The 15176-nt window shown below is 45.1% G+C and overlaps 1 protein-coding gene across 1 annotated transcript in view; it reads left to right on the top strand.

Moving 5' to 3' along the window:
• Positions 1-15176, top strand: part of GMPR (guanosine monophosphate reductase) — a 44455-nt gene that overhangs the window by 2102 nt on the left and 27177 nt on the right. Inside the window, exons 2-3 of the mRNA XM_008569544.1 lie at positions 5793-5912; positions 8182-8265. Of these exons, the coding sequence (XP_008567766.1) occupies positions 5793-5912; positions 8182-8265 (204 nt within the window). The remainder of the gene's footprint in view (positions 1-5792; positions 5913-8181; positions 8266-15176) is intronic.

Raw genomic sequence — 15176 nt, 5'->3', positions numbered from 1 at the left:
GCTCCACAAATAAATCGCCTCCACCAAGGACTCTGCTGCCCACTCCAGTGCCCCGGCCTAGCTGCAGGGCCCGGCGCTGGCCGCCCGGCGGGGGGGGGGGGGGTGCTTGTTTGGATTCGGGAAGCCTCCTGCTTTAGCCAGTGACTAAAACCAAGTCACCTTCTCTAAGCACCAGATTGGCTGGCTAGAGCCTGAGAGGACAGGACTGGGAGAAGTGGGGGAGGAATGATTAACCCTTTCACCCCTGATTGGATGACCCTGTGCTTGTCCTTCATCATGTCCTTTCAGGTGCAAAGGAGCCAGGCTGACTTTTGGAATAAAAATAAACAGTTTGGAGGGCAGGGCTAGGCTAGAAGTATAAACTTTAGCCAGTACCTAAGGCCAGACCAAGAGAAAGTGTGGGGATTCTGGGCAGATTAATAGTTTGATGGCCTCAGTATTTTAAAAGTATTTGTTCAAAACGTGTTTAGTAGAGAGAAACTTATTTTTAAGAAAAATTATATGTTCAAAATGAGGATATATTACATGTATTTTACTGAACCAGAAAACATCTTGAGAAGGTAAAACATTTAAAATTTATGTAATAGAATGAATGATTGCTTCCCAGGGACCTGTGATGTCATCATGCCACACTTGGTTTCATAATTATGGCTGATTGCAACTATTAATGTTGTCCCAGCTTGTGGTGGCACCTTGCAATCTGCATACACATTGCAGTGAGAACTCAGTGCCCTTGAGAAATGTTTTTCATATTTTCATTTTTGTGAGAGTTTGTCAGCTCTGTGCCTGGAAACTGAGTTAACTGGTATTGCCTTTCCAGTTGGTTCTGGCAATGGCTTAGCTGCCTGCCTGGGCACCCCACATCATCTGACTTCACTCGCCTTGGTGGTATGGAGAGATCTAGTTAGGCCTCTCTAATCCCCTCTCAGTTTGCTTGTCGATGCCTGAAATTTCCTAAAATGTGTGCACCCTGGCAGAAATAATACTTGGATCCCCCTCCCCCCACAAAAAGAAAAGAAACTGAACAGATGGCCAACATTGAGCCTAACAGAGCAGGTTTGAGTGGACCCAGGAGAGAGAACCTACACCATGGGAGCAGAGTCTGGTGGAGAAAGGAAAGTTTTGACTGTTGGAGACAAGCTTTGTCACTGTGACAGTTTTGCTAAGAGCCAGGCCCGGTGATGGATCATCAAGCAGTGCGCAGGAAATGGAGAGAAAGAGAAAGTGGTTGCCCGCTCAGGAATTTTAGTACCCCTGCACGGACATTTCCACTAGCCTCACATATAATGAATTTGAGGTCAACTCCCAGAGGCAAAGAGTGCAGGTAGAGGTGGCCCAGGTGGCCTTAGCATGGGTGCTCCAGGTAGGCAGTCACCTCTCAACTGTCTATCCCCTGGTACAGAAGAATGAAGTGACATTGGGTTACATGGGGACAGTTGGATAATCTTTTCAGAGGAGGTGACTTGTTTGTTGATTGAGCCAAGACCTTTGTCTTCATCTGCTACACTGGGGAGCTTGCCTCTTTCCTTGACTTCTGGAGTATTTTCTTCCCTGGGATCTATTCCTAGTCCTTAAACTAGTGAGAATTTTAAAAACTTAGTAATGAAACTGTAACTCTGGTAGGCAGGCACTGAAGAGAGTGCAGTAGCGAGGTGCCCACTTATCCTAGGACAGGGAAGACACAATGGCGTTCAGTCTGCTTAAAACTCCATAGTAGTTTTCCCCCCGATGGTCCAGTAGGAAGAGTTCTGGTCTAGCCATCACCGATCACAACAGGTTGGCCTGCGGGGGATGAGGACGTGGCACTATGGAGAGAATGTAGGGCTGGGACTTAGAAGCCCTGAGTTTTAGCCCAAGCTCTGTCTCTACTTATTTTATTCCCTTTGGCTCTGTGTTAGTTTCCTGGGGCTGCTGTAACAAAGTACCACCAATTAGGTGGCTTAAGAAACAAAAAATTATTGTCTCCTAGTCCTGGAGGCTGGAAGTCCCAGGTCAAGATGTTGGCAGGGCTGGTTTCTTCTAAGGGCCGTGAGGGAAGATCTGTTCCAGGCCTTTCTCCTAGCTTCTGTTGGATTGCTGGCAGTCTTTGGCGATCCGTGTCTTTTGGATGCATCACCCTGATCTCTGCCTTTGTTTCCATGCGGTGTTCTGCCTTTCTGTGTATCTGTGTCCAAATGTCCCCTTTTTATAAGAACATGTCATATTAGACCAGGGCCTGCCCTAATGACCTCATGTTGACTTGATCATTTGCAAAGACCCTATTTCCAAATAATGTCACATTCACAGGTACTGGAGGTTAGGACTTCAACGTCTTTTTTTGCAGGGGAGACACAATTCAACCCATAACAGCCTCTGTAAATTTTACTCTTTAAAATTAGAGGATTTGACTAGACTTGTTCTTAGTTGTGAATGCATCAGAACCACCCAGGGAGACACTCCAAAATATTGTCTTCAACACAAGGGTTGTGACTTATACACATATTGTCTTAAACACAAAGGTTCTGATTTATGAAGTTTGGGATGGCCTGAGTATGTGTATTTTGGAATCAGTCCTAAGAGGAATCTGATGTGCACAGGCGTGCACTGGCCTGGCTTCTGAAGCTCTTTCCCTTTGGGGACACCTGCGGCTCCCTGGTGATGCACAGCTGTGATCCCTGGTGATGCGCAGCTGTGTGGGAGCTTCCCAGAAACCTCAGCGCTGACGGTGAAGCTTCCAGGGGTCATATCCAGAGGGCTGGGCTGGGGCCCACCATGCATTGCTCTGCAAAAGACTGGGGACGAAACAGAGTATCATTCTTGCCCTTAGCCGTACGTTAATTTATTTTATACTCTTAAACCACGAGGACTACAAAGATGGAAGACATCGTTCCTATACTCAGACTGGTGAGACAGATAATGAACAATCTCTATAATGAAAGCATCGCTTTACTCACTGCTGCCCATAGATCCAGGCAAAGGAGCCCCTGCCTTCTGCTCCCCTGATCACACCCCTCCTCGCTGGGCAGGGCCTGTGGGCTGTGCCATTCCTTCTGGACTATGCTGCAGGTCCTCAAAATCCTGGATATCCCTCCTTAAATGGCTTTGAGCTGATTCCAAGGCCTGTATGATCTCTTTCCTAGGTGCATTTCATGAAGGGCCAGCAATGCTGTTGGTGTGCTCGCTTCTAATCCCAGAGAGTGGCAAGTGGCAGCTGTTTATGGCAATGTCTGCATGTGCACGGGGGTGTCCATGGATGTGCACATAAGGATTTGGGTGGAAGGGAAGGAGGTGTGGATGGGGGCTAGGGCTGGCTCCCCATGCCACCCTGTTCTGGTACCTGGCAGGTTGTGAATGGAATTGTTAGGGTAGGAGGATGGAACATATTTTATGTAGCAGCTTGTTAGATTGAATTATGTGGAAATGTGGTAAGTGGGCCTCCATTTGTACTTTTTGAGTCCTTAAAAGGTTGGGTTGTAGGACTGAATTTAACGGAGGTGTGTGTAGAAAGCAGCAGAAACGTGTTTTTGAGGTGGGAGAGAGGAGGTTGTTACTTTATGTTCCCTTTCAAGTCAGCCTTAGCAATGTGGGAATTTGGAGATGCTATATTTGGTGCATTGACCAGATGTGACAGATTAAATGCCAAGTTTTGTTCCTGGGAGGCTGGAATACTTAAAATATTTATCTCTCTCAGTGAGCAACTGGTGTGTATGTGTGTGTGTGTGTGCATGTGTCTGGGTGGATAAGGTTAGGAAAGATAATTTTTTTTCTTATTCTTAGAGTTAAGAATTGTAAAGAATCTACCCTATGGAGAAGACTAGAAATGATGGTAAGGGCTCATTGTCTGGGCTGCCCTTTTCCATAACAAGCTCTGCTTTTCACGTACTGCTGATAGGGTTGGGTGTGCCAAGAAAAAGCCATTGTGATCTCAGTCGGGTGCAGAGTGCAGCAGCTATCCCCATGTATCTTGGGAGGAGTGTGAGAGTAATTTGAGACCAAGGAATTCTGATTGTTTTAAGCCTGTGAAGCAGCCAAAATGTTAGAGAGCCATTAGCAGCACAGAAGGTTGCAATTAATAGACCCCTTCAGTGATCTTTCCGAATGTCACTCGCTTCACTGAAGCAGAACCAAAAATCACTGTAAAGGAAGTGGAGAAGGGACGAGCCTTCCACGAGAAGGTGTTCATGCAACGACAACATGTCATTTCCCTCCTTGATTGCTGTGTAATGCTGGTGCAGTCATGTTTATGGCATCTTTCGCCCAGGAAGCCTCCTGGACCTGGAGCCATGTGGAGAAGCAAGAAGAATGAGAAGGCTAAAAGCTCTGAGATGTCCACAGGGTTTTCTGCCCTTATGCTGATTGAAAAGTGAAGGTTGTCTCAGATGGATAATAGAAGGAACCGGAGAAACACTGGTAGACAATGATTATTGCTGGTGTCCACAAAGCCAGGATTAATGTAGGTGTAAATTATTTCAGAGGCATAAGAGTCATACCTGTGTTTCTTCTGACGGTTCACCTTGGGCAAGCCTCCTCTTCCAGTGTGGTCTGTATCCATCAGGCCCCAGCCAAGGAAACTAAGAATGCAGAATATTTAAAGTAATGAATTTAATGCAGGGCATCCTGGCACATCTGCGTTGCCAAATGGGATATTGAGGCACCCCAGAGACTGGCAACAGTAAGAAGCCACTCCCACCCTAGGATGAGGGTCAGACGGAGGAGGCAGTGTTCCCTGGTAAGCTGGAACCAGGAACAAGTAGGCCTGTCTGGTCAGAGGAGCCTGAAGGGGGTGCAGCTGCTCTGGAGAAGATGCCCCAGGCACGAGGTCTGGGAGAACTACCCTGCTTTCCCTGCCATCTTCTTCCACTGCTCTCCACTTTCTCACCCAGTGTCCTCCACTGGCCAAACCCAGCCAGAAATGAACTTGAGAAATGGAGCCTGCAGTGGGCAGCCTCTCTGTGAAAAGAGCAGGCCTAGGATGGATCTGTAGGCAAACAGGCAGGATCTGCCCTGGGTCGAAGAAGTAATTTTGACTCTACTAGCTCTTGGTGAGTGCCTGGCACTAGCACATTGCTTCTGGGGAGACCACCATCGAAGCTGAGCTATTGTGCTGGATTCTGAGGAACATAAATGGCCTGAAGTTGGAGTTAACAGCAGAATCAAAGGGGCCTTCTTCCAGCTGTTTGCGAGTCAAAGGAACAAGAGTTTATATGCATGGACATATGGTTGCAATGTATTTCCCCGCAGCTCTCTGAAAGATGCTCATAATTACAAAACAGCCAGGGAAGTTGGAAGGTTAAGGGATTAATGGTTCGGAGCTCACTGCAGGGTGAATTTGGAGTGTGGCTGTAGGTGAAAGGTGGGGAGTGAAGGGATTGTGACTGGAGGAGGGCCATGGTTAGCAGGAAAGAGTGGAGTGGATTTTCCCAGAAGGGCAGTGGTCTCTCCAGTTCTTGAAACTGGGGAAGAGATACCTGTATGTGGGTGTTAGGGCTGGCATGAACCAGGCTGCAGGTAGAAGGTGGCAGTGGGATTGGGCAGCTAGAAAAGGAGGAGAGAAAGCTCTGATTCAGAGACTTGGCTTCATGGCAGAATGTCCAGTGCCTTGTGCTGGTGCATGAGGATGGTGAGAAGCCTGGTTCAGCTTTTGTACCTGGTTTTCTCCCGTCTTTGGAGCACCTGGCCCAAGCCCTAAGAGAATCCAGGGACCTAGGGGTAGACACTTCCTTTGTGTTAGTCCCACTTGCTCCAAACTCCAGAAATTCTGTACATGTCACGTAAGAGCAAAGCACTCATTTCTTTCCCGTTTTTGCCAACAGGTGGATCTTGAGCGTACCTTCACGTTTCGAAACTCGAAGCAGACCTACTCAGGGATTCCCATCATTGTGGCCAACATGGACACCGTGGGCACGTTTGAGATGGCAGCTGTGATGTCACAGGTGAGGTGGTGGCCTTTGTCCCCACTTTGCTGCTCACAATATGGACAGGAGCCCACCCTGGGTTTGTTCAGACACAGGGAAGAGGAGAAAAGAGTTTGGGTCATTCTCAGTTCTGAGTCTGGTCATTGATGGACATGTCTTTTCTTGCTCCTCTTTAATCAGAACAGTGATGGTGTCTGGACTTTGCGATCAAAGAGAGGGTCTAGATCTGCACCCATTTCTTCCATGGAAATGCCTCTGATGGTTTTAGAAATTAGAGATACAAAAAGAAGTTAAGCAACGTGATGTGCCATATTGTGGAAGAGGGATATTGCCTCTAAAATTAAGACAGAGCTGCTTTTTCTGCACCCATTTCTTCCATGGAAATGCCTCTGATGCTTTTAGAAATTAGAGATACAAAAAGAAGTTAAGCAACATGATGTGCCATATTGTGGAAGAGGGATATTGCCTCTAAAATTAAGACAGAGCTGCTTTTTCTGTGCTGTAGCATTTATTACATAATTATGAAGAAACATTTATTGAGCACTTTTGTGCCAAATAATGGATATATGTTTCTCTTAATTCTTGACACAACTCCACGAGGTAGGTTTCCTTTACAGGTGAGGAAACTGAAGCAGAGAGGGAGAGGAGGGGTAACTTGCCCCAGGGCCCTTGGCCAGATAGAGAAAGTCAAGATTCAAACCCAAACTCATTTACCTCTTAACTTAAATGGACAGTACTCTCTTTTAGCCAATGTCTAATTTCTTATAAAGGGAGTAGCTAGTGTCCTGGCCTTGGGAAAAATAAAGGAAAAGCCATTTACGGGCCAGGACGTGCGTCTCACGCAGCTGTGTCTGAGATGCAGTGCATCTTACACATCCTAGATGTGAAATGTTTGCTGTTACTGTGCATAGGTGTTGTGTATATGTTTCTGTTGATAATGCCTGCCAAGTGAAAAGATAAATCCAATTAGCTGAAAGAGCTTCTCACTGTGGGCAGCAAGTCTAACCACAGGAGGTGCTGGGATTCATTATTAGCCAGTGATTAGAAGGAAAAGATTCCCAAACAAATTATAAGCTCAAAAAATGGAGTAGGGGGTGAAGTCTGTCTGACCATGATCCATTGTATCATCTGTCAGCCTTCAGCCCCCACCAAGCTTTGGGCCAGAGACTAATAAATTAATTGCTAAAGGAACTAATATTTTTTTCGCCCCATCTTTTCCTTGCCCTGCTGTCACCAGCCACTAATGAATTATGTGCTGGTGCAAAAGTGGGTAGACTCAGGGAGCCTGGCCAATGCACATGTCAAACTATTAGTCCATGAAAAACCTAGAACTTACTATGCTCTTCCCATTTTCACACCACTAATGAGGTCATGTACACTGACATATCTAACCATGTGTGGGTGCTGTGAATTTTCTGTCTAGGATCCACAGAGTTAGTGCAAGTTAATAAAGTCATAGAGTTTGAGAATGGGAAATTGTAGATGGGGAATAGGTAGTCCCAGACAAGTTAGCTGTAGGGCCTTGCTGTCGGGGAAGGAGCCTGAGCTCTGCAGTCAGATCCGAGTTTGATTCTGGCCTCTGCCCCTTATTAGCCAAGCAGTGGTTAAATTTCTTAAGCTCTGTTTCTGCCCATGAAGCTAATACTTTCAAAGTTGTTTTGAGAATTCGATGAAACAATGTATGCAAAGACCTGGCACAAACAGGTAATACATGCTGAGTCAGTAGTCATAGATTTAGGATTATCATTTATGTAATTTTCTTCCTGAAGAATACCAATGATCCGGTGATAGGTTTAGAGTTTAACAGGAAGTGTTCAGGTTGTGAACGTAAGAAAAAGCTTTTAGATATAAGGTGAGGTTCTTTAGGGCGGGTTAAGCAGAAGTTTGTCCCAGGATGGCCCTTCTCCTGGGTGGGGACCTGATGCATGGTTTTCTTTTGGATCATTTGTGCCACTCTTGGCATTACTCTGGTGTGGGCGGGAGCCTGGGTGGGTTGAGGCCAGGCCCTGAGAACTCTCCTTTATTCCTCCCCTGCCTTCTGTCAGAGCCTCTGAAGTCCTGAATGCAATATTGTCTAATCAGATTAGAATGGGAAAGGAGGTTTTGTGATTTCACTGGTTACACCTGTGTCTGTTTTCGGCTCCTGGAGCATATTCACAGCAAATTAAGCGTGAATGGCAGAAACACCCGCTGCCTTTGTCTTGCTGGATCACCAGCTCCGTGTGGAGGGAGGGCGGGGGAGGACTCGCTTGGCTTCTTGTCCTAATGATGCTGTTTTGTTTCCTAGTACTCCATGTTTACAGCAATTCATAAGCATTACGCCCTGGATGACTGGAAGCTGTTTGCCAAAAATCACCCAGAATGCCTGCAGGTACGACCACAGCCTGGTTGTAAATTACAAGGGGTGCTGGGGAAGAAAATCCTCAAGAGGATTTGAATGAGGAGGTAGACACATGAGATCAGTGGTTCTCCAGCCCCGTGTCATTGCCAGGGATTTGCTGAGGAAACCTGCTCCATATTGTATTATGAAAATACTAGAATTTACCTGTAAGGAGTGTCTGTGTTTTCTTTGAAAGGTGAAGTGTTATATCATTAGAGGTTGGGGAAGGCCTGTGTTTCCTGCCAGGTATTTTGAGGTGGATCCAGTCTGAACATGTCTTTGGCTGTAGATAAAACATTGAATTAGAACAAACTGTTATAAAAAAGTTATTATAAACAAGTCGTTATACCACGTTGTTATAAACAAGTTGAATAAACAGTATGCTTGCTAGGATAGCTATAATGAAAAAGGTGGATAATAACAAGTGTTGATGAGAAGGTGGAGAAATTGGAGCCCTCATATACCACTGCTGGGAATGAAAAATGGTGCAGCTGCTTTGGAAAACACTTTGCAGTTCCTCAAAAGGTTAAACATAAGAGTTACGATATGATCCACCCATTCCATTGCTAGGTATAGAGCCAATAAAAATGAAAACATGTTCACACAAAAACTTGTATACAGACGTTCATAGCAGCATTATTCATAATAGCCAAAAAATAGAAGCAACCTAAAATGTCCATTGATGGATGAATGAATAAATAAATAAGGTATATCCATACAATGGAATATTATTCGGCTGTAAAAAGGAATGAAGTACTGCTTCATGCTACAACATGGATGAACCTTGAAAACACTTTGCTAAGCAAAAAAGCCAGACACAAAAGGCCACATATATGATTCTGTTTGTATGAAATGTCCAGAATAGACAAATCGATAGAGACAGAAAGTCAATTAGTGGTTGCCTAGGTCTGGAGGGTTTGGGGTGTCTTGGCTAAGAAGTGTGGGAGTTTCTCTTTGGCGTGAAGAAAATGTTCTAAAATTGATTGTGACGATGGTTTCACAACCCTGTGAATATACCAGAAAACGGTGGATTGTGTACTTTAAATAGGTGAATTGTATGGCATGTTATTATATCTCAATAAAGCTGTCATAAAAAAAAGGCAGTTTTAAAACAACAATAAAAAGCCCCACTGCACCACACCTGAATTTCCTTCCTGCATATCCACATGGTTCTGAGTCACAGCCGGCAGAGAGGTCTTTCTGGGTTAGAGCAGGTCATTTGGGGTTAGAAAGGGACTTGATTGCACACTGCTTTCGAAGTTACACTGGCTTTTGTTGCTTGTTGTTACTATGCTTTCATTACGTGTGGATTTTGATTAGTGAGAAGGCGGTTTTGGAGTTAAAATAATTCTGGCTCAATAGTAAGTCCTTCTTTTTTTGCCATATGTGTTCAAATAAATTATACTTGTTTTCACCTTTTTTCTCCTTTTCCTTATAAGAAGTTTGGGAACAATAATTTTGTTTTTTAAATTTTATTTTATTTTTGGTCATACTTCCCCCTGACTTCAAGTGAGTTTTTGGGACCGACCCCGTGGCTCACTTGGGAGAGTGTGGCTCTGGGAGCGCAGTAGCACTCCCGCCACGGGTTCAGATCCTGTATAGGAATGGCCGGTGCGCTCACTGGCTGAGCGTGGTGCAGGCGACACCAAGCCAAGGGTTGTGATCCCCTTACCGGTTACGGGAAAAAGAAAAAAAAAAAAGTGAGTTTTTGGCAGTGTGTTGTTAATTGGAACCTTGGCCTTCATTTCCAAGTGTGATCATTTGATTTACTTTCCCATGTATCCCCTCCTCCCCAATAAAAGGCTAATTAAAAAGGGAAAATGTGGAAAGCTCAGTAGCATCGAGAGAAACCAATCTTGAGTTCCATGTACCAAACTTTCACAGAAATGAAGGGGAAATAGAAACAGTAGAAAAGCTCGAGTGGGAGGGAAAGAGAGTGTGGACTGGGCAGGTGCAGGCGCTGTCAACTGCACAGAGAGAAGCAGAATAAATATGTACCGTGTTAACAGCTCACACCCGGTGTCTGGGTTGTAGCTACCTGATTGTGGTTTGGGAGGATAACATAGAGGATATTAACTATGTCCCTTGACTATGGCTAAGGGTTTAGAGATAAGAGTTAAATTATAAATATAAAAGGTAAAATACCGACTCTGGCTCAATCCATCCATGGCTTAGTTTCACTAAGACGTACATTACCAAAAATGAGTCCTTTCCCAAAGGGTAGATTTTCAGGAAGGCAGAGGCACAGGGTTCAAGGGCACCAGTGCTGGAAAACACGTAACTGGGTTTCAGTTCAGCATGTCCCATTCCTACGGCCAGTAGAAAACCCTGCTGTGAGAGCGGGAACCCACAATATGAACATTTCATGACAATCAACTCTTGCTGGCAGATTGGTGGGTGTGTGTTTTATCTGGGACCTGTGTTTCTTCATTTTTCCTTCCTTTTTTGTATTTTCCTAATTATGTTCCTTTACTAGTTATGTGTATTTGTGACTTCTGGGAAAGGTGGATTTGCAAAAAAGAAGTGGAAGCTCTATGTCACAGTTGAACTTTTGGAACAATCTATATTGTAGTTATGCATGTCTTTTCTGGGTGTTAATTACCATGACACTTACAAATTGACCACTAGATAATTTACCTACCCTCTCCTTTTTTGAATTTTGAACCTTATTTTTCCTCATTGTAAGGAAGTTGGGAGACAGGAATTTCTTCTGTTAATGGAGTTGAATCTTCTGTTAAAGGACTTCCAGGGATTTTTAAGATAAGTATTTTTATGACTTCCAAACACATTCGGGAAGAAAGGATTAAGAATTATTCCAAGGTCACGAGCTGTACCAATGTTAGAAGTGGGGTAGGAAACAGCAAAATTCACTTTGCACTTCATAATAGAGCTTCCAACTTTATTATTTTTTGATGATAATGTTTGTTGAACACTGTAAATTAAGAAATATGTATATATTTCTTTCCCCAGTTCCTGAGACAGAGCTCCTAAAACTCCTATAGATAAGAGTAGCAGGAGAATCCTTTGTTCTAATATTTGGTCTTTACTCTGGATTACTGACACAGAGCTCCTAAGACCTTTATAATTTCCAGTCTGGCACAGAGCTCCTAAATCCCTTGGAAGTTCCCGGGTGATAGGAGGGTCATTTGTTCTAGTGAAGTGACACTCGATATGCTCCTGGATGGGGGCTGGTCACCAGAGCTTTTAGCCTCACCTCCCATCCTCTGGAGAGGAAAGAGGGGCAGGAAATGGAGTTAATAATCAATCATGATTACATGATGAAGCCTCCATAAAAATCTCAAGGCATGGGGTTGAGAGAGCTTCTGGGTTGGGAAACACATTTACAAGGTGTTACACTCCAACTCCGTGGACACAGAAGCTCCTGCTGCACTTGGGACCCTTCCAGATCTCCCCTTTTGTATCTCATCTGGCTACTCATCTCTATCCTTTATTATATCCTTTATTAGTGTAATAAACTTGTAAACATAAGTAGTAGGTGTTTCCCTGAGTTCTCTGAGCTGCTCTAACAAATTATGGAACCTGAGAAGGGGATGCTGGGAACCTCTGATTAGTAGTCAAGTTGGGCAAAAGTTGTGTATAGCCTACTTACGATTGGCCTCTGAAGTGGGGATACTTTCATGGGACTGAGCCCTAACCTGTGAAATCTAATGCTGTCTCTAAGTAGATAGTGTCAGAATTGAGTTAAATTGTAGGAACACCGCATTGATGTCCATTGGAGAATTGCTTGGTATGTGGGGGAAACCCCTTGTATTAGTCAGGGTTCTCCAGAGAGACAGAATCAGTGGGATACATCATAAATATATGAGAGGGATTTATTAGGGGAATTAGCTCACGTGATTATGAAGAAAAGTCTCACTATAGGCTGTCTGCAAACTGGGTGCTGGTACATGGCTCAGTCCAAGTCCAAAGGCCTCAAAACCAGGCAAGCTGATGGTGTCCTTGGTGTAGATCCTGGAACCCAAAAGCTGAAGAGTGTATCCCAGCTCCAGCAGAGAGAGCTTCACCTCTTTCCTCTGTCTTTTGTTCTCTCTGGACCCCTAGCAGATTGGATGGTTCCAACCCACATTGAGGATGGGTCTTTCCCACCCAGGCCACTCAGACTCTCATACCAATCTCTGCTGGAAACACCCTCACCGACACACCTAAAAAGATTGCTTTACCAGGTTTCTCAGCATTCCTTCATCTAACCAAGTTGTCACCTAGAATTAACCTTCAAACCCACATTGAGGATGGGTCTTTCCCACCCAGGCCACTCAGACTCTCATACCAATCTCTGCTGGAAACACCCTCACCGACACACCTAAAAAGATAGCTTTACCAGGTTTCTCAGCATTCCTTCATCTAACCAAGTTGTCACCTAGAATTAACCTTCACACCCCTCCTACGTTTTGGTCACAAAAGTGTTCTAGGTTGTATTGAGTGCGAGAGTTAGAAAAAGAGTTGGGTTTTTCTGCTACCTCAGACAAGTATCTACCACGTTTCGGGAGGCATCCATCCATTCTCTGTCTTCTTTACAACATCTCTGTAAAGAGTAGGGACTATTATCCTGAATCTTAAGCCCCAATTTGGTCTTAGACTTTGGAATTTTCATAAGGTCACAGCAACATTAAGCTGGGATTTGAAGCCAGGTCGGTCTGAATGTGAAGTCCAAGCTCTGACCTGCCTGTAGAGACTCACTAACATGCCTCTCTCCTTGCTAACCTGAGTGATAAAGCTCCTTCCTTCCTTTGGCAATATGTGTGACCAGGTCCATACCTCCTGATGCTGAGCTGGGCAGGGTGACCTTTGGGTTTGTGCTGGAGGGTGACCCAGCGTTGCTTATGTGTCCATTCCTGAGGCCCCACCCAGCTCCTCTGCCCCGGCCCTCTGTGGTAATTTTTTCTCTTGGGACATGTAGAAGAGGGAACAGAAAGCCAAACTCCCAGGAGAGCATAAGCTCTCAGCCCCTAGCTGGGACCTGATAGCCCATAAACAGCATTTGGTGTTAAACATAAGCTCTGCGGAACCCTGCCTGGGACTTGTAAGGAGCTTGACAGATACTTATTTGTCGACTAGGAGAAGGGGAGTCCTTTGTTTATTCCTTGCTGAGAGTAGGAGATGAAAACAGGTCCAAGGTTGCTATAGACAGTCCCGGGTTGCTGTTGACAGGCCTTATCTGAGGTGGTGCCGCCCAGATCTCTCCAGTCCACCTCTCCTCTTTTAATTGCTCTGCAGATACAAGGGACTAATAAACTTGGGGAGCTGCTCTTTACGTTTATGGACATTGTGGCATGCAAGTTAGATATGAAGGATTAATAATTAGAAATTACGCAGATTTAAGGGCAACTTAAACCCGCAGATTTAACGGGTTCCACTTTTTTTTTCTCTAGTGATTCATTTTATAAATTGTAAAATAGGACACGTTCAGAAAAGGGCATAAAACATGGAAGTTCAATAAATCATCATAGCATAAGCACCCCTTCAGTGACCCTACACTCAGGAGCCCCCTACTCTCCGCTTCAGACAAAACCTCCATCCTGACTGTGGTCGTCTTTTCCTTCTTTTCATGTCCCTGGTTTTGCCACTTGTGCATTCTAAATGACACCATTCAATTTGCCTGTTTTTGAACCCCATGTCAGTGGTCTCTTCTTTTGCTTGATAGCGTATTTCAGATTCACTGGGCTGTTTTATGTCAGCCACACAGTGTGCCATGGTTCCTGGAGCTGATCTCTTTCCCAGATGCCTGGCTTGCTCTTTCCCTCTCTCTACTTTGCAGCTGGTCGTAACACCTTTAAAATCACTAAATAAAACGCCCTTTCTCTTAGTCCGTTTGGGCTGCAATCATAAAATACCATAAAGTGGGTAGATTATAAACAACAGAAATTTATTGCTCACAGTTGTGGAGGCTGCAAATCAAGGCATCAGCATATTCAGTGTCTGGTGACACCTTTCCCCATAGATGGTGCCTTCTAGCTGTGTCCTCACCTGGTGGAAGGAGTAGGGGTCTCTCTTGGGCCTCCTTTATAAGGGCACACTGTTCTCATTCATGAGGGCTCTACTGTATGACCTAATTAGATCCCAAAGGCCCAATTTCTTACTGCTTTTGCATTGGATATTAGATTTCAAGATGTGAAGTTTGAGGGGACACAGACATTCAGACCATAGCACCTTTGAAGTGAGTGTGGGTACATGAGCTGAGTCACACTCGGGAAGTCACATACTTTCTAAATCTCACTTTCCTCACTTGTCAAAAGTAGGTTGAGGATAATAATGGCTGGAGAATTATTTGGGGATCAGATGGGACGCTGTTTTGTAAAAAGTGCTGCCTTCACCAACATTGCTTGTCCATCGTAAGTACCATTGAGGGCACGTGCTCTGAGAACTGAGTCAGAGATGGAGAAGAAAGACGGGGAGTAGGGTGGGCGGTTGGTTTGTTTGAAGAAGAGGGAGAAAACATGTATTACTTCTTAAAATGATGAATGAGAGCAGGAATCCATTGGCACCCAGAGCTCTCTGCTGCGTGCTGCAAATAGCTGCCTGTGAGGTTGAGCCCACAGCTGGCCCTGCCGAGAGCTGAGGCAAGCTGCGGTTGTACAGCTGGAGAGCCTGTGTGCCATCCCTCACAGACAAAGACCAAGGTGACAGGGCAATACAGGAAGGAGGGAGGCTGGGTGGGACAAGGGAAAGGGTGTCATTGCCAGTGCAGAGCCTGGGGGTTGGCGGGGGAGCTGAGGCTCGTGGGAGGGATGGGTGCAGAGTCCCCCAGCTCTCTGGGTGGCCACCAACAGCGAGGGCCTCCCCACCACCTGCTGGCTGGCCCAGGGCTGTGTTTTCATCCTTTTTGTTGGTTTCCCCAGCAATGAGCAGGAGACTTTGGCAAGGTAGATGTTTATTCCCAAGCC

The sequence above is a fragment of the Galeopterus variegatus genome, unplaced genomic scaffold, assembly GCF_000696425.1.
Source record: "Galeopterus variegatus unplaced genomic scaffold, G_variegatus-3.0.2 Scaffold508, whole genome shotgun sequence".
In the NCBI taxonomy this organism is placed as follows: Eukaryota; Metazoa; Chordata; class Mammalia; order Dermoptera; family Cynocephalidae; genus Galeopterus; species Galeopterus variegatus.
This window is presented reverse-complemented; position numbering and strand designations above follow the sequence as displayed.